This window comes from Nilaparvata lugens, chromosome 4 (genome assembly GCF_014356525.2).
Source record: "Nilaparvata lugens isolate BPH chromosome 4, ASM1435652v1, whole genome shotgun sequence".
Taxonomy (NCBI): Eukaryota; Metazoa; Arthropoda; class Insecta; order Hemiptera; family Delphacidae; genus Nilaparvata; species Nilaparvata lugens.
The window spans coordinates 30,412,914-30,432,665 of NC_052507.1; the positions used below are offsets into that span (position 1 = coordinate 30,412,914).

Genomic DNA, 19,752 nt, shown 5'->3' on the forward strand with positions numbered 1-19,752 from the left:
TAGCTTGATTCTAATTTCATAATTAAAATCTATGTTGGGGTTCTCAAATTCTTCCTCTATCCAATAGTTTGACACATACAATGCTTCCAGTTTTTCAAACTGTAAAATATATCAACTATTGTTCCTACAGTATACCTGTTTGATTGCAATAGTTACCAATTCTGGCCCTTCTTGTAACTCCTATACTATGTATACTTTAACAACTATGTCCAAGCTCATTGCAGCTTGCTGTAAGTGAACAGTGACTGAACAGTGACTGATCAGTGACTGATCAGTAACTGAACAGTGACTGATCAGTGAATGATCAGTAACTGAACAGTGACTGATCAGTGACTGAACAGTGACTGATCAGTGACTGATCAGTAACTGAACAGTGACTGATCAGTGACTGAACAGTGACTGATCAGTAACTGAACAGTAACTGAACAGTGACTGAACAGTGACTGATCAGTAACTGTACAGTGACTGAACAGTGACTGATCAGTAATTGAGCTGACTGACTGACCACTGAGTGGACGACCCAATTATGCTATACAGACATGTGACAGGAGGAGTGAGGGTCATTGAGAATGTTCATATGTCATGTCTGAACATGGAGTGGGAGTCATTGAAAATATCTATCTTCAATACCATTTTGATCTCAAGAGCAGCATGGCCATGTCGATCTAGAGTCTCCCATGGACATCTTGATCTAGTAGGTATGGACATATTCATCTGGTGTGATCTCATTACTACATGAAAATCACCCACACACATGTACTGGTGGCACGACTGCACAAGACACAATGTCCCATTTTTTTTTCATTTATTCCCGATTTTATGTGTTTTTTTTTTTTTTGACGTGACAACGTCTTATAAATTGGTTTGCCGGGAGACACTTCAAGAAACTGCGTTACGTTCCCACGTTATGCGCTCACAATGAGAGCGAGTGAGAGCGTTCATTTCGGTTCACGGTCGTCTGGAAAGAGCACGAATAGGAGCAGTGGCAAGCAATGCCGCACCAACCCAAAGGCATTCACCTGGAGAGAGAGTGAAATGGAGCAGTCAACCTGCGCAGGCGCCGCAAGCAATCTCCTGCACTGCGCCACTAATTCAAATGTCAAGTCAATGGTTGTCTCTCTCGCTCTTAGGTGGGCGCAGGCTAACCATGCCCGAGTGGAAGGGACACGTGCCTCTCACTCACTCTCATGTGAGTTATTATTATTTCATCCTTCTTCCTACTATACGAATGAATATTCACATTAAAATTATTTTACCACTCAAAGTCGTTGTCACGTAAAACTTTCGCCCGTATACCAACTTTACAGGCAACCATGCAATTTTTTTTTTCAATTTTTTTTTTAAATTTTTTTTCTTTTAAATTTTAATATTTTTTTTCTCATTTATTCCCGATTTTATGAGTTTTAAAAAAAAATTTCTTTTTTTAAATTTTTTTTTTAAATTTTTTTTTTTTTTTTTTTATTTATTTTTTTTTTTGGATGACCTTGAGGTTAGGTTTGGTTGACCTAGATGACCTTGAGGTTAGGTTTGGTTGACCTGGATGACCTTGAGGTTAGGTTTGGTTGACCTAGATGACCTTGAGGTTAGGTTTGGTTGACCTAGATGACCTTGAGGTTAGGTTTGGTTGGCCTAGATGACCTTGAGGTTAGGTTTGGTTGACCTAGATGACCTTGAGGTTAGGTTTGGTTTACCTAGATGACCTTGAGGTTAGGTTAGGTTTGGTTGACCTAGATGACCTTGAGGTTAGGTTTGGTTGACCTGGATGACCTTGAGGTTAGGTTTGGTCGACTTGGGTGACCTTGAGGTTAATGGTATTTTGATGCTAATGCATTCAGAAAATTTATTTTTGATACCATCTCCTACTGTCTTCAAATTGCTTGGAAATCACAATACAATCCAAGAGAAAACTATAAGCAATTATGATAAAAATAATGTTGAAAAATACTGTGAAATTATTATACAGGCTATTCGCGAGGAAATACAAACTGTGTCAAATTTTCCCAAACTTCAAATGATTAACAATATTACTTTTCATTGATTACTTCTGATCCATTTTTCATTAATTTGCTTAGTTGTCTTATATATTACAATGAACTTATGAATTTTGACCAAATTAATAATTAACTAACATTAACTCATGCATTGAATAAATTGGCAAAGCTTTGGACATATCAATGTCCATTCTTCGGAAAGAATATCCAATGCCCTGGCCAGGGATCAACGGTTTGCCAGGGCACCAATCAGACCGTCTATGTCGCAGCAACAACATAGGCAAGCTGCCGCTTGTCACCAACAAACAATGTTGGCACCAATTGACAAACACGGATTGACAAATGCGGCTTCCCAAGCCCTCCACCTCTAGGCTTCGAGACAACCAAAACCTCACCTACCCCTCACTACCTAATGTGGCACAATACAGTGCAGGCTACCCGCACCACCACGTTCCCAACCCTATGACCCATCCATATTGTCTCATTCATATCATCATGGATGGTGGGTGTGGTAGGGGACTAATTCAGTGATGATATGTGACCTTAAAGTAGAGCGTTTATCATCATACTAATCAATTATTGAACGTCTGCATCAAATTACTAATTATTGTATAATATACAATATCTTTATCTATCAATTGTTTCTCCTGCCGCTTGCATTCTTGCATAAATAGTGTTTCTAAAGTTGTTAATATTTAAATTATTAGGATACCCAGATACACAAACAAATATTACACAGAGTACTTCTGTTTGAGTAGTACTGTAAGTTTACTGATATTGTATAAAAAATGTGTGTGACTATTGTGAAGATTTCAATTGTTTGTGATTAAATAAATGTCGGAGAGACAGAGAGAGAGAGAGAGAGAGAGAGAGAGAGAGGAGAGAGAGAGAGAGAGAGAGAGAGAGAGAGAGAGTATAGTTGTTTGTTATGGGATTTTTTCAATAGAGTGATATTGTTTTGGTGTATTTGCATACTTTTACTATTTTGCAAATTTTCCTATTTTCACAGTCGTGTGTCACGCTGTAAAAACTAGAACTTAAAAGATGTCTTATAATCATAATAGAGGCCGATCCATACCCTCCCACAGCGGCAACCAGCGTCCATATGATACCATGGGAGATCTTGCTGCGAGAGAGCAGCACATGATGGACTGCTATCAACGTCCAACTTACCAGCGCCCTGGTAAATTACTATTTATTTAATGATATTATCCTATTTTAAAAGTAGCAGGGCCCAGGACCCTAAAAACCTGGTGGTGGCAGCGCTACTGCAGAGCACAGTCATGCTCGTCATGCACGCCACAAGTGGTGACTTGGCAGTGGGATCCAAACTCTGAAAACTTGTTTAAAGTATTTCAACCGTGAAAGATCAGTAACAGAACGTGTCTCCAAAAGATAATATAATTGGTACCGTGATAGTTTCAAAGTTCATTGCTAAGTGTTACTGAATTTTAATCCGTATTTTCAATGTGTGTACGTGATTTTGTTGAACTTTTGATTATGTGTATTATGTGTTTCTGTAGTTTGTGAAGATGAAGAGAACTTTATTAACTGCCAAATAGTGAACAGTATAAATTTATTTCTACATAAATTCAGACAAAATGCGAAATTTAATAAACTCATAGTTCAATATATCAAATCCATTCAGAAATATTTTCTAAAAATACGTTGACGTCTCAAAAATGATCCACCTAAAAAATGTATTAAATTCAATTTTAAAGATAGTTGAACAGTGTTTTCGGAAAATTATTTGGATGAAATATGAAACCGAGCATGATTGTTGAACTCTGGAAAGCGGAAGTGTCTTGAGTCAGCAGAACACAGGCAGCAAACCAGAGAAACATTGAGGTGGGGATTGGCAGAGGTGTGTTGTGGGTTTCCTCCAACTTTTGGGTGTTGGCAAATACATCACCAGGTTCATCGCTGTTCAGGCAACACAACTCCATAGAGACTGTCGCTTTCATTCTACCAGCTGTTTGGCGGATGACAACTGTAATAACATGGATCTACTGGGGCAACGTTTGCGGCATTCTACGATGGAGATGAAGACATCAACATTTAAATTTGGTGAGCAATTTATACAGCTCTTTCTATATTGAAAATATTATTGTTATTATTTATATATTTATCGAATTATTTCGTTGGAGATAGAATTCACAATGAATTAACTTTATGATAGGAAATTGTTAGGTCTACATTCAGTTAATTTAGAGCTCATTTCAAATTATTAATGTTTATTTTATGCTGAATCAATCAGGTCAGACATCAATATTGTTTATTATGAAATAATTTAAGATGAAAAGATTTCAGGAAATTCATTCCTTCAGCTTCTACACCCACAGCTCAACCTCTCAGCAAGTTCATTCCTTCAGCTTCTACACCCACAGCTCAACCTCCCAGCAAGTTCATTCCTTCAGCTTCTACACCCACAGCTCAACCTCTCAGCAGGTTCATTCCTTCAGCTTCTACACCCACAGCTCAACCTACCAGCAAGATCATTCCTTCAGCTTCTATACCCACAGCTCAACCTCCCAGCAAGTTCATTCCTTCAGCTTCTACACCCACAGCTCAACCTCCCAGCAAGTTCATTCTTTCAGCTCCTACCCCCACCGCCGAAACTCATACCATCCTTGTCTCCCTTGTTATTCTTCTTCTTTCCACTCTATTGAACATAAAAATCACGCTTCTAGGTAGATAAAAAGAAACGATGAAGATGACTGGTTTGATGAAGCTATGGAATGGAATGCTCGAGCAAGGCTGACCCTTGAAGAAAATGCTCATTCTTTAAATAATAGAGGAAATCCATAGTAGGCCTATATCCTCATTTATGTCATGTTTGTTGAAAGACATTAATGTAAGCAGAGCTTCTGTATGCACAAGAATACTTGCATTCCCTTCATTTGTGACATTCTTTTGTCTTGCAAAACATGCAAAAAATCTTTCAAAACCGAAAATGATTTTGATAGTCATAAGTTTTTTGAATGTAAATTCTGTTGCAAAAATGCTTTCTTTATTAATTGTTTAATAGGCAAAAATTTTCATGTGATGATTGTAATAATTCTTTGGAAACACTGTATTTTGATACCATGTTAGAATGACATACATAGATGAAGAATGTAAGTGAAAAAAATTACTTGTCTTTTATAAAAATTACTGGCACTCAGACTAGAAGCAGGCAACTCCACTAAACAGCATTTCTTCAGATGTATTTTTCATAACCGTACAATGAGTAGAAATGTGCGAAAACTGTACATAGACATAGATATGGCCAAATTCTCAATACTCGATGTCCTGCTAGGATTTTTGTGCATGAATATCAAGATGGGAAAGTAAAGGTCAATTTCTTTTCCAAACACTCACATCCATGCAAAGAGAGCAATGTGATTTCCAATCAATGGATGCCTGAGACAAGAGCTGCAGTTATAAAACTATTGAAGGATGGTGTTAATCCAAACTTCATTAGAAGAAAATTCACAATCAAAGCCATTAAAGATACAAATATTATAAAAAAGAAAACTTGATGACTAATAGAAAAATTTTACAGTATAGTCTAAATATCATTTATTACGGAAAGAAAGAGGCTTTTGTGGTGATGCTGAAAAAAACTATATCAATAGTCTGAGTGCTGAGAATAAACGTTTTATATTAGCTTATAAGCACCAAAAATGCAACACCAAAATCGGAGACAAAGGGTTCAATGTGTGGCCCGACAGTGTACGGCTTTCAAAAAGATTGACAAATTGGAACTGTTGGAAGAGGAAGTGTCTCCTATATTGTGTGTTGAATCTGATATGGATTTTATCTTTTTAATCTATTAGTACCAGACGAATTTGGTAGAGGGTTCATTGTGGGTCAGTTTATAACTAATAAATTGACCAAAGATGTGATGATTTTGTTTTTTAAAAGTATTAAAGATAGGTGCCCAAATTTGAGGGTCAACGCTGTCATGACCGACGATGACAAAACAATGTGGCCCGCCTTCGAGTATGTGTTCCATTGTAGTGAACCCAACCTCAGACCACGAAATCTACTATGCAAGTGGCATGTGGTCAGGGCAATTAAGAAAAATTGGATTAACAGAATTAAAGATGCAAAACTCCGAAAGGAAGTTTTTGAAAAATTTATTGTTCTATTGGGATTGAAGAGCTCTATTCAGTTCGAAATAGGACTTTCCAATTTTTTGAAAGATTTGAGACACATGAAAGGACTTACATCCTTCATGAAGTATTTTGAAATGTTCTATGCCAACAGATGTAGCAAGTGGGCCATGTGCTTCAGAAATTTTCATCATGCCAACATTGATAGTAATATGTTTGTTGCATCCATACCACAATAAATTGAAGTGCAACCTCACTCGTAGACGTAATGCAAGGGTACATGATTTAATCGAACTCTTGCATGATATGGAAGCTGATAGGTGGCTAGAACTAAGTAGAAGGTGTCTGGTCAGAGAACCTCATGTTGATTTCCAAAATAATTCAGATAATCCTCGCCAAGGAGGTGTATTAATATAAATGTTGATTTAGTGAATAGAGTATCAGATACCATGTTCGAGGTTGAGTGCAATAAATTAGAGGAAAAGTATTTTCTCACTAGGGTTTCACCGAAATGCATGCTACCCGACCACTGTTACTACAGGTGTAGCAATTTGTCCTGCTCAGGCCTATGCTCACATCTTTTCAAATGTACTTGTGAAGTTTCGAGTACTTTGTGTAAGCATATAGTGAGTTTACTCACTGAGCATGCGTGAGCATGATGTTCATCGTGAATTGGGTTTTAATTATAGTAATTCCAGTCAAACAACATCAAATAATAGTATTGATCATCTTGATAGTAATAATAATGTAATATTAGATAACCATAGGCCTAATGATTTCCAAGCTCCTCCATCCATGCTTGTCAAATTTTCACCCAATCAGAAGATGGCTTTACAACCGAGACTATTCAAAACAACCCAAAATAAAAATAGAAAAAGAAGCCTCAAATTAAATAAGCCGGACATAATACAGCATTCATTTTTGAAGAAAGAATTGTTTGAATCCACCTCTCATAATATTACCATATTGGAAGAAGAAGATGGAAATAGTATTGATGGAGCTAAGTTATTGACCTTGACTCAATCTAATGCTCATTCTGCTAGTTTTACTGAGCCAATAACTAATATTGAATCAGCCCGAAAGCCCCTCAATATTGATAATTTTTATGTCACTTTGCTGGAACTGAAATCTGTTGATCTACAAATTTCAGAAGATGAAGAGAGAAAATAAAAAAAATTGCTTGATTCAGTTATTGATCTGTTCATTCACATAAACGTAAAAAATAATAATGATGATAGTTTATTAATCAGTAGCCTATATTCCCAGATAATAAGAGAACAATTGAAATTCTCAAACAATTCACAATTTGAACTTTCAAAGTGTGTTGAAAGTTTTGCAATAGAAGATTATAAGAGTTACAGTAATATCTTTATTCCTTGCTGCATCAATTCACATTGGCTTCTTATTATAGTTAAAGTAAGGGAGAAGAAAATTATTTTCTTTGATCTGTATAATTAAGGTATAAATAGTTAACAAAGGCATCTTTTGGAAATTTGGATTCAAGTTCTCAATAGTGAGCACATCATCTCTGGACTCCCCTATACTCCCCACCTCATACTCACCAACCTACAGATGATGCCGTAAATGTATTGTGGTCCTTTGATTTGTTTTCATGCGTTCAAAGTTTTATTTGGGGAAAGTCTTGAAAGTCATTTTGATGCTAATGCATTCAGAAAATTTTTTTTGATACCATCTCCTACTGTCTTCAAATTGCTTGAAAATCACAATACAATTCAAGAGAAAACTATAAGCAATTATGATAAAAATAATTTTGAAAAATACTGTGAAATTATTATACAGGCTATTCGCGAGGAAATACAAACTGTGTAAATTTTCCCAAACTTCAAATGATTAACAATATTACTTTTCATTGATTACTTCTGATCCATTTTTCATTAATTTGCTTAGTTGTCTTATAGTTGAACAGTGATTTCGGAAAATTATTCGGATGAAATATGAAACCGAGCGCGATTGTTGAACTCTGGAAAGCGGAAGTGTCTTGAGTCAGCAGAACGCGGACAGCAAACCAGTGAAACGTTGAGGTGGGGATTGGCAGATGTGAGTCGTGGGCTTCCTCCAACTTTTGGGTGTTGGCAAATATGTTACCAGGTTCATCGCTCTTCAGGCTACACGACTCCATAGAGACTGTCGCTGTCATTCTACCAGCTGTTTGGCGGATAACAACTGTAATAACATGGATCTACTGGGGCAACGTTTTGCGGCATTCTACGGTGGAGATGAAGACATCAACAATTAAATTTGGTGAACAATTTATGCAGCTCTTTCTATATTGAAAATACTATTGTTATTATTTATATATTTATCGAATTATTTCGTTGGAGATAGAATTCCCAATGAATTAACTTTATGATAGGAAATTGTTAGGTCTACATTCAGTTAATTTAGAGCTCATTTCAAATTATTAATGTTTATTTTATGCTTAATCAATCAGGTCAGACATCATATTGTTTATTATGAAATAATTTAAGATGAAAAGATTTCAGGAAATTATCTAGGTCACACAGAGCTGATAGATTAAATTTAGTGTTTTATGAAAGTTATTTATTTATGCAAATGAAAGGTTAATTATAAAAAATTTAAAATGGCTGAGAGAGTTAATTTTGAAGGGCAGGAAGTCGAAGTTCAAGCTGCTTTTGAAGCGCTATCAGCTAGATTAAATCAACTTAGTATCACACTAAACGAAACTGTTAACAGAGACCTGAATAGAATAGATACAAATTTAGTAGAAGTAGAACTTGTTACACCCCCTGCCCTGAGCAAAATGTCAAACCAAATTTCGATTTAGTTAGCAGTATTCTAACATTCGATGGAGAGCAGTCAGATCAAATTCATTCTTTTCTTGACACTGTTGATGGAATCTCTCAATTGTGTGGCTGGTCAGAATTTCAAAAGACACAAATTATCAGATTAAAACTTACTGGAAGTGCATTATTGTTTTTCAAGTCAGAAGATAGGTGTAGGAATGCAAAATCAGCAGCTGAAATTAGAGCAGCTTTGGTTGAGCGTTTCAGTGATAGCCTACCAAGTCGCTATTACTATGAACAATTAGCATCAATCCAACAAAGTAAAGGAGTCAATTGAAAATATGCAGACCGAGTCATGAACATAAGTAGGAAGACGATTAGAGCCTGTTCACATGACAGCGATTTACGTTCGGTTGTCGCATGGTTGACAAACCGAGCGATTGCCAGGTATAGGGGAAACACATGGTGCCGTACACATGCATCGCTCGGTTTTAGTAGTCGCCGGCGAATCGCGGCGGTTGTAGTCTCAGACTACAACCGCTCGGTTGTCGCTCGGTTGCTGCTCGATATACTAGAGCAGGCATGAGCGCGTACACATGTCTTCAGTCAACCGAGCGATTTCGATCAGAGTGGTAAAGTTTTAAATATATGTTAAAGAGTAATATAGTGATTAAGTACATAGACTAAGATATTAAGATTGAGTACATAGATGTTGTACCTAGTAATTATTTATCATAACCGAGCGCAAACCGCTCATGAATCGCTGTCATGAGTACGAGGCTGGCAAACCGAGCGATTTGCCAATCGAGCGACAACCGAGCGTAAATCGCTGTCATGTGAACAAGCTCTTACAGTAACAGCAAGTGATGAAGCTAATAAAATACTAAGGGAAGAATCTGACAGGAGAGCTGTGGAGTCATTCTTAAGAGATGGTGAAATAGGGAAACAAACTCGTATCAAATTCCCAACATCATTTAAAGAAGCAGTAGCAACAGCCATAGCGATTTTCAACTTCGATAGAAAACCCATCCAAAATGAACAGGAGCCATCTAGAAAAGTATTTAGCACAATAACTCGAAAAATTTTTTTATAACTGTGGGAAGATTATACACATCGCTAGAGATTGTAGGGAGAGTTGTACACACTAACACTCAACAAGTGGGCATTAGAGTTTGTAACATTTGTAAGAGAAAGGGTCATCTAGAAATTGAATGTAGAATGAAACAATATTTCGCAAATAAATTATGTAACAATTGCAACAAGCGAGGACATCTTACACACAATTGTTGGGGAAATGGGAAAAAGATAAATGACAACCGAAAAGATCAAGATAAGTTGTTAAACGACAACGGGGAGCTCAAGACCGCCGTTGGGAGCCCCAAACATTAGTAAATTCAGATCACTTTTGTAATAGGTCTGGACAGGCGAGACGAAGTAAGCCCAAAATTGTAGTTACATTATGCCAAAATAGTGCCGAAGAACTGGTTGTGGATGGTTGTATTGTAGGAGTGGAAGGAAAGATTGTAGTTGATACGGGAACACAAGTATCCCTTATCACAAGACAAATCGTAACTGGCACAATAATTACTCCAAGCAACATCCTAATTAGAGGCATCGCTGGAGCCCTTATGCGAGTGCATGGGACAGTGATGCAAGTTATAAAACTGAATGGGATGGAGGTAAAATGGGACTTCGCAAGAGCACGAATCAATTGGATACACACCTTATGAGATGGTATTTGGAAAGAAAATTAGAACACCACTTGAAGCTGATCTCACATTAATTGAGGATACAGAGATTTATTCGAATTATATAGGAGATCTTAGAAGTAGATTACAAACTATAAAAGAAATGTCAGTTGAGTGCCAAGAGAAGGCAAGGAAAACGCAGAAGAAGCAATACGACAAAAAGTCTAAAACAAGTGAATATCGTGTAGTTCAAAAAGTTTATCTCTATGTACCACAAATTAAAAGAAAGAGAGTGAAGAAATTGTCAAAGCTATGGAGAGGACCATATCGAATTGTAGAAATTAAATCGAAACTGAATATAGTAAGAGGAAAAAACGTAGTTGTAGGCCTACATGTAAACAGAATAAAACCAGCGTTGTACTATGAGCAAGCTGGAAATGAAGTTCGAGAGGGAAACGATTCAGAAGAAGAAGAGGAAGAAGATGAAGAACAAAGAGAAGTCAATGAGGAAAATGAAGAAGAGCAAGTTGAAGAGGAAAAAGACGAAGACGACGACGATAACGATGATGAAGTAAGAGAAGAGGAAGAATATGATCAAAATGCATCAGATAACGATACAAACTCGAAACACAAGAGAAAAAGGAAAAAAACCAAGAAGATATAACGATTATGTAGTGTATTGATTATGACCATGATTATTGAGATATAAATATATATTGTATATTAAATGTAAAAGAATGACCCCATATGATAGATTATTCATTTATTTATTCAATTATAATATTCAGTAGGAAGTTCAAGTTGAAATTTATTTTTATCATGTATATTTATTTTGTATCACTTCAAGATGATAACTTTTAATGTTGGTGGGAAAGAATTAAAACAAGTTTACTAAAGACAGAAATAAATATAAAAAATAAAGAGCTAAAACAATGTGTGAATGATTAGTATGTTGAGTAAGTATGGAGTGTGAAAGTGATGGCCAGTGAATGTTGATGATTGTGGACGAATGATTTGTGTGATTGCAACTAATAATAAGAAACTAAACATGCCCATGGGCAAACCAATGAAACTTTGATTCACTAAATTTATCAATTGGAGAGGTGATTGAATGAAACGAAATGTATAATATTCTATTATTGAAGAATTTTCATGTCTTGCTTTAATTCACACCAAAGGAACAATAAACACTTGTAGTATATTTATACTTTATGCTATTGTTATATATTAAAATTAATTTAGAAGTTGGAAAGTATTTTGAAAGTGAAATGTTAGAAGTATGAAGAAACCTACTGTATTCAAAAAAGCCTTCAGCATTGACTTGGGAAAATCTAATTTATTGAAACATGAGAATAATTTTAATTTATTCAAGTTTAGTGTAATGCGAGAAATTGTCAATTTATTGCTGTATTTAGTAATAATTATGTAGAATAAGTATAAGCTTGATACTGGTTGTAGGTTTTTGTTGTCTCGCAGGAGTGCCTTTTGCAGACGGACAGAGCGGCCAGAGCAACAGAGCCACAGACACACCACCATCCGAGTTGAAGGAGGCGGTCACCTCGAAAAGATAATGCAGGAGACAACATTCGGCAACGACACTGCCCAAGAGTCAACTCAACAGTATCAAAATCGCTGGGTGTTCAAAAGTGACCAATGTGTGGTGGGACTATAATGATTAGCAATTTAAAACTTTATGTGGGAGAACTTTATGGTAGCCTAATATGTTAAGATGGACTCTGCTTTGCTCTGTGCCAATAATTTATTGTTTTTAAAATTAGACTAGATTCCTCATTCGAATGTATAACTATGATACTCTCTTCTTGAATTTTATGTTATAAATTGTTAAAATGTTAATGAATCTGAAAATGTACTAACTATATTTAACGATATTGTCAAGATTAAAATGTAATTTGATTTCAACTTAGCTTGAAGATGTGACAGTAAATGTGTATGCCACATCTTTTTCATGCGGAGGGGTGATGTAACAATTCAAACACCCCGCTCTCATAGGTTATTAATTATTAGAATAGCGGAGTCATCACTCAGGCCACCAAATTGGACTTTTGAACTGGTGAGCTGAGAGAGTGATGACCGTGTAGAGGCGAAACTCAGAGGAGAACGTTCCGAGACGCGCTAGAGGAAGGTTGTGCGTGAGAGTGAGATGTAGTTTCTAGTAATGTGATTGAGGAATGATTATGTTTAGAGAGAGAGAGAGAGTATAGTTGTTTGTTATGAGATTTTTTCAATAGAGTGAGATTGTTTTGGTGAATTTGCGTATTTATTTAATATTATCCTTTAAAAGTAGCAGGGCCCAGGACCCTAAAAACCTGGTGGTGGCAGCGCTACTGGAGAGCACTGTCATGCTCGCCACGCACACCACAATTGCCTATGTTTTATAATGGTGCTTATATAATATAATATATTATTTGTATATTTTCTCATAACTAACTTAGTGTGACTTTAAATGCTGTCAATTTCAGGTGCTACATTTATTATGTTTCTCATACCATTATTGTTCCAGCTGCTTCGAACTAGATTAACCTCGTAAATCAGAAAAATTATTTAGTCTGAAAAATAAGCAATCTAAAAATACCTCGTATGTGAGGTATCAAGAAGGCACTGCAAATGAATGGAGTAACCTCGTAAGTAACAGAGATCCTGTATGAATCTAATGGTGCAGTCTGTGTCTTGATGTAGCTGTCTGGTTTTCGTTACATTTCTAGCCTATTCAATCAGGTAAGTGTTATGAGTGAAGCATTATTGATAACTGTATTAGTCGTTTTGATAGGAAAGTATTGTAACCCTAGCCTAAGATGATTATTTCAACAGCAAAAAACAAACTCAAACCTCAATACAACTTACAAGGTTTCACTTTTCAGTAGTGTTAACTTACAAGGTTTCACTTTCCAGTAGTGTAAACCTCAACAAAGGGTTTTTTTTCAGAAAATATGGATCCTCTTGAAACCAGCCAACAGAATCTGATGGGTGTAGACCTGGATGATGATGGATGGATCGATGATTGGATGAGTGATCTACATAATTGCCCTTCTGCTCAAATAGAATTAACTGAGAATGGAACTTCAAGAGCATCTTTAATTCCACACAATTGCAGCTCAAGCCCACACAAAACTTGTGAAAACGTCACTGAGGAAACATGCATAAGAGAAGATGAAACTGCCTATTATAAAATTGTTGACAGTGAAGATAATCTCATCATGGATGCTACTACTTTTCTGCCAGTCAATCCTGAAATAGAAGCTGACAGACCTTCAAGAACAGCTTCAACCCAACAATGACTACTTGTACAAGTAATTTAGATGAAGAAAACAGTCGTGATTGTAACTTTTTGGAATCTTGTAGTTCTATTGAAATTGAACACAGTTACAGTTCAAGTCCAAACAAAACTTGTAAAAATAATAACATCGACATCATGGAAGAGATTATGAAAGAGCCTGGAACTGGAAATTGCCAAATTGTGATTAATAAAAATAATGATGTCATCGTGGAAGAAAGTATAAAAGAATCTGAAACTGCCTGTGACCAAATTTCTTCATTTCTGCCTCAAGAAACCAATATTAATCTATGTGATGAAGAATATGGAAGTAATGATGAAGCAGCTGCAGATGATCCAGATTATGTTGTATCAGAACAAAGCTCTTTAGATGACATCATTGATGTGAATCAAGAAGAATTAATTGAAAATAATGCTTTGGGTAGGTTCATCAATAAAAGAAATAGAAAAGGCCAAGCAAAACGTGAAGAGTGGTTTGATTCCAAAAATAAAAAGCTCCGTGAACAAGGGAAACAATACACTGGATGGAAAAAAGAAGAAAGTGGGAAAAGTAAAAGAGGAAAAGAGAGAAAATCAAGAAAATTAGGACCAAGATGCCAAGGTAGGGGATGTCAAAGATCTGGGAGAACCTGTAATGAAGTTTCAAATGATGAGAGAGAAACTATTTTCAGAGACTTCTGGACAAATTTATCTTGGGGTCAGAAAAAGACCTATATTGCCTCATTGGTGAGCTGTGGAATGAAGAAGAGTGTCAAGAATCCAGGAGCAGCTTCAAGGCGGAAGTCAACATTAACATACACTGTTAAAACCACAAATGGTGTAGTTCATAAAGTTTGTAAACCCTTTTTCTTAAATACCTTCGCTTTAGGGGAGTGGACAGTCAAGAATTGGGCAGCAGATTCCACCAATGCTGCTCAAGGGCATGCAATCACACCTGCAAAAGTAGCTAGACCAAGAAGAGGGCTTGGTGAGAATAACCCAAGAGCTGCAGCAAAGCTGAATGAATTTTTGGACAACATGCCCAAACTACCAGCTCACTATTGTAGGAGGGACTCTTCAAAGCTGTATATTGAGCCAGTATTTGGAAACCGAATGGCAGATGTCTATGCAGAATATAAAAGGCAGTGTGAAAATGATGAAGAACCAATAAAACCGTTGTCCACATGCACATTTTACAAGATAATCCATAGCAAAAAACTATCATTTCAGCAGCCAAAAAAAGACAGATGTGACTTTTGTGTTGCAAAAGATGCTGGACTAATCAGTGAAGAAGATTACATTGAACATGTTAAATTGAAAGATAGGGCCAGACAAGAAAAAGCTGATGACAAGCTGAAAGCTGATGAAGGTTCTCTATTTGTCATTAGCCAAGATGTCCAAGCAGTGAAGGTGTGTCCAAGTTTAAATGCATCAGCTCTATACTTCAAAACAAAATTAGTCTGTCACAATTTTTCAATTTATGAGATGAAGTCTCATTTTGCAAAATCATTTTGGTTCAATGAGACACAAGCTGACTTATCAGCATCAACCTTTGCCAGCTGTGTAATAGACTTTTTAGAGAATCGGTGGAATAAAGATGAGAAGACTCCTATTGTTATTTGGAGTGATGGTTGCACTAGCCAAAATAGAAATGTGATAATGGCAAATGCTCTGTTATCTTTCAGCAAGGAACATGATGTTGAAATACAACAAAAGTTTTTGGAAAAAGGCCATACTCAGATGGAAGTGGACTCAATACATGCCATGATTGAAAACAAAATCAACAATCAGCCAATCCACTTACCAAGTGACTATATAAGGCTGGCAGCATGTGCCAGATCAAATCCAAGCCCTATTGAACAAAAGGAACTCACCTACGACTTTGTGAAAAACTTTGCTAAGGCAGACCTATTGATGTATGATAGTATTAGACCTGGTAGAAAACCAGGTGATCCTGTGGTGACAGATATAAGAGTGATTCGCTACAAAGATGGTGAGATTTCAGTCAAAACAAAATCATTTGATAATGAATTTCTTGCTATTCCTCAAAGAAAACGGAGGAACACTGTTGCTAAATTAGCTCAATTCAAACAACTACACAAAGAACCACTAAAAATAACAAAAACTAAATGGACCCACTTGCAGCAACTTAAATCAGTGATACCTACAGACTGCCATCCATTCTATGATACTATAGCTTATGAATAAATTAGATAAGGGCTTTCATCTTTGAAATTTTATTTTGATAAGTTTTTTTTTACTGATAATGGCATGTATGGAGTCCACTTCCATCTGAATTGTTGGCCCTATCTATGACTTATTTACTATTATTTCTATTTTTATTACTTGTTACTATAATATTAATTAATAATAGACATACTTCATTTGACATTGATGACATGCTCTCTTTTTCATTTTAATTCGATTTTTTGCAAGAATTCATTAATTTTGGTTATTGTATGAGGCCTATAAATAACCACCATTGAAGTCTGCTGAAGTTTTGTTTTGTCCAATCATGAAACAAGCATTTTACTTTGAGGTTTTGTATTGAAAATTTTTATGTAAATGACTATGTATTACTTGGAGCTTTAGTATTCAATATCTTAGTATAAATGACCATGTATTAGTATAATGACCATTGGTGTACTTATATTGACATGACTTTATTTTATTTTAAATTTTATTTTGATAAGTTTTTTTTTACTGATAATGGCATGTATGGAGTCCACTTCCATCTGAATTGTTGGCCCTATCTATTACTTATTTACTATTATTTCTATCTTTATCACTTGTTACTATAATATTAATTTATAATAGACATACTTCATTTGACATTGGTGACATGCTCTCTTTTTCATTTTAATTCAATTTTTTGCAATAATTCATTAATTTTGGTTATTGTATGAGGCCTATAAATAACCACCATTAAAGTCTGCTGAAGTTTTGTTTTGTCCAATCATGAAACAAGCATTTTACTTTGAGGTTTTGTATTGAAAATTTTTATGTAAATGACTATGTATTACTTGGCGCTTTAGTATTTAATATCTTAGTATGAATGACCATGTATTAGTATAAATGACCATTGGTGTACTTATATTGACATGAATTCTCTTTTATTTTTAATTATTTTTTTGAAATGATATGCTCATTAAATTTGGTTATTGTTTGAGGCCACCGTTGAAGCCTGCTGAGGATTAGTTTTGTGTTGTCCAACCATAAAGCTTGCATTGTATGATTTTTACTTGGAAGTTTAGTATTCAATGTCTAAGTATAAATGATGAGCATGTATAACTTCAGACTTATAACTTTTATTTTATAATAATTTGAGATACTGTGCTTCCTTTTATATGGACATGCTTTCTTCTTTTATTTTCATTGCAATAATGTGTTCATCAACTCATGTTACTGTATGAGGCCTATAAATACCATTGATGCCTGCTAAGGTTTAGCTATGTGTTATCCAATCATGTAACCATGCTTTGATGATTTATTTTTATTGAAAGTTAGGATCCAATAGCCTAATATAAATGTCAATGTAACTTTGTACTGAAAATATTGTCTAATAATAATAATGATTGACAAACTTTATATTTTCATACATTTTTATCACCATAGCTATAAGTTAATAACAACCCGATGTATTAATATTGCAGCTTCATGTACTTAATCTGTTTATAGATAGATTTCGAATAAAAATTTTGAGATCCAATAAAATTGTGCTTCATTATTATAAATAGTACCATTTACATTATTCTATAATGGTCAACAACAATGTTTTAAGTTGAATTGTGATTCCTTGTAACTAAAGCCAGATGAAAAGTGAAAACTTGTAAGACCTCGTAAGTCGTCATTTTCAAGATGTGTTACCTCGTAAGTCATCTAGATAATATATACACCCACAAAATCAATATCAAACATTATAACTTAATACTGTGATGAGCTTATGTAAGTTTAAAATGAAAATATAAACGTTCAATCAATAAATGCATTTTTAAAACGTTTTTTTCATTTCCTGAAAAATTTACTTTTGCTGGCTTACGAGGTTTCACTTCTAAGCCATCGTTATGAACAATGTTAGTTTTATTTTGCTTGAACTCTTGCAATTTATCCTAGGCCACGCTACTTGTTTGTTTAGCCGTTCAACTCCGTATGAACGTGTTGCATATTGTGAGATCTTACAATTATGCTTTTACGAAGCAATTTTCATTGACTATTAATTGCAATGATTACGATTCTCATCAATCTTGGACAAGATGTCATCGAGTATTGTTCACATGACTCATTTTACATGGACTCCTACTATGTCTTTCCTGTGGACTTGTCATTCTGCTGCCTGTGTTAGCGTCCCTGGAGGATGTTCTTCCCGAGGCTGACTTCAGCACTTACCGGCGCTGTGTGATGCTCACTACATTTCGACCTTTTCAGAGTCGAGTGTATTTATTCTAATGTATTTATAGGATGTAAACTATTTTCTTGGATTTGCAGGTATTATTATTTTTGTAAATGACTGTTTCACCTCCGCCTTTGTTGAGGCCTCATTCGTGCGAACAAGCACATTGCCTTCTAAGGACACTCTCGCGCAACCAAGAGCCTCTGCCTTCTTAATAGTCCAGTCACTATATACATTGGTGCATGCAATTTATATTGTAGTTCTGATTTTTTAATATATTATTTGGGTACATAAGAGAAGTCAAGAACCAATTTCTTCATGCAAAATTTCCTTGTGCTAGATACAGGGTGGTCCAACAACCTCGTATTTTCGGCTCATTCTCCAGTTATCAGCTATTTCTGCCAAATCTCGTGATCGGACAGAAAAATTTGCTCACGCCTTTTTTTTAGATTATAAAATTTTGAATAAAATGAGATCATTCGGAACTCTCTATCTCGCATGAGTACTGAGTTATGATTTTTCAAAAATGAGTGAAATTTGAAGAAAAAAATCAATTTTGATGAACTTTAGTTTTTGATCAACAATATCTTCCGATTGTTACCATTTAGATGTGAAATTCAAAGTCCCTCTGGGCGTATTTTTGTGCTCTACAATTTGAGATCAGGTAGAGCGCTCTATCTCATATAGATTTCCAGATACACCTGACAACAATGCGCCTTGTATTGTGAAAAACACCTAATTTTCAGCTTCAACCATAATCACCAACTTCATTGTCCTCACATCGATATTTCGCACAATGACATAAGTTCATGATATTATGTTCTATGAGAATCACCCGTTAGATGCACTTCATTTCAGTATTTCCTAGTGGAGAGGCGCGCTTAAGGACACCTCAAGGATCAAAATTTCAAACATTTATAACTTTTGACACAATGCTCAGATTTTATCCTACTACACTTCATTCTTCTCGGCTCGTCAAGGCAGTCCAAAATCATGCATCATAAGTCAAATTAGGTCGAAAAATGGAAAATTTATTGTTGAGTGTACTTAAGCCCATATTCCAATACACAAAAAATGGCCAATTTCTATATTCTGACCACTCCATCAACACGCACGATAAGTACACCTGGCAAGGGAAATATAACAGTGGTTTTGGGGTGTAGTGGCAATGGAGATAAGATACCGCCACTCATAATATTTAAAGGAAAATATATTTTGGGATCATTGGATATGCACAGAAGGCATTGGATATCCCGATACAACATATGCAGCAAACAAAAAAGGGTGGATGGAGACAGAGGTATTTGAAAACTATTTACAAAAAAGTTTTATCACAAAGATAGGAAAAAAAAGGGCAGTACACCTTGTTTTTGATGGCCACTCTACTCATATTGGTTTCAATGTCATTCAGCAGGCAATCAAGGAGAACATTGTCATACACTCCAGCCATTGGATTTGAGTGTATTCAAATCCTTCAAAACAACGTGGGATGAGAAGTTGGTGAGGTGGCAACGGCAGCATGTTGGTAATAAACTTCCAAAATAATATTT

General features: G+C 35.6%; 2 protein-coding genes across 3 annotated transcripts in view; one reads left to right on the forward strand and one right to left on the reverse strand.

Moving 5' to 3' along the window:
* LOC111051549 (formin-like protein 7) overlaps positions 1 to 19,752 on the reverse strand; it is a 132,785-nt gene that overhangs the window by 32,141 nt on the left and 80,892 nt on the right. The gene's annotated exons all lie outside the window — the stretch shown is intronic.
* Positions 13,071 to 16,026, forward strand: LOC111054441. Its single transcript, XM_039427314.1, has 2 exons — positions 13,071 to 13,277; positions 13,485 to 16,026. Exon 2 carries the CDS (start codon positions 13,834 to 13,836, stop codon positions 16,018 to 16,020), a length of 2,187 nt encoding a protein of 728 aa, XP_039283248.1. The 5' UTR covers positions 13,071 to 13,277; positions 13,485 to 13,833; the 3' UTR covers positions 16,021 to 16,026.

Coding starts and splice junctions, on each gene's coding strand:
- LOC111054441 (XM_039427314.1), top strand. CDS start 13,834: ATGACTACTTGTACAAGTAATTTAGATGAAGAAAACAGTCGTGATTGT.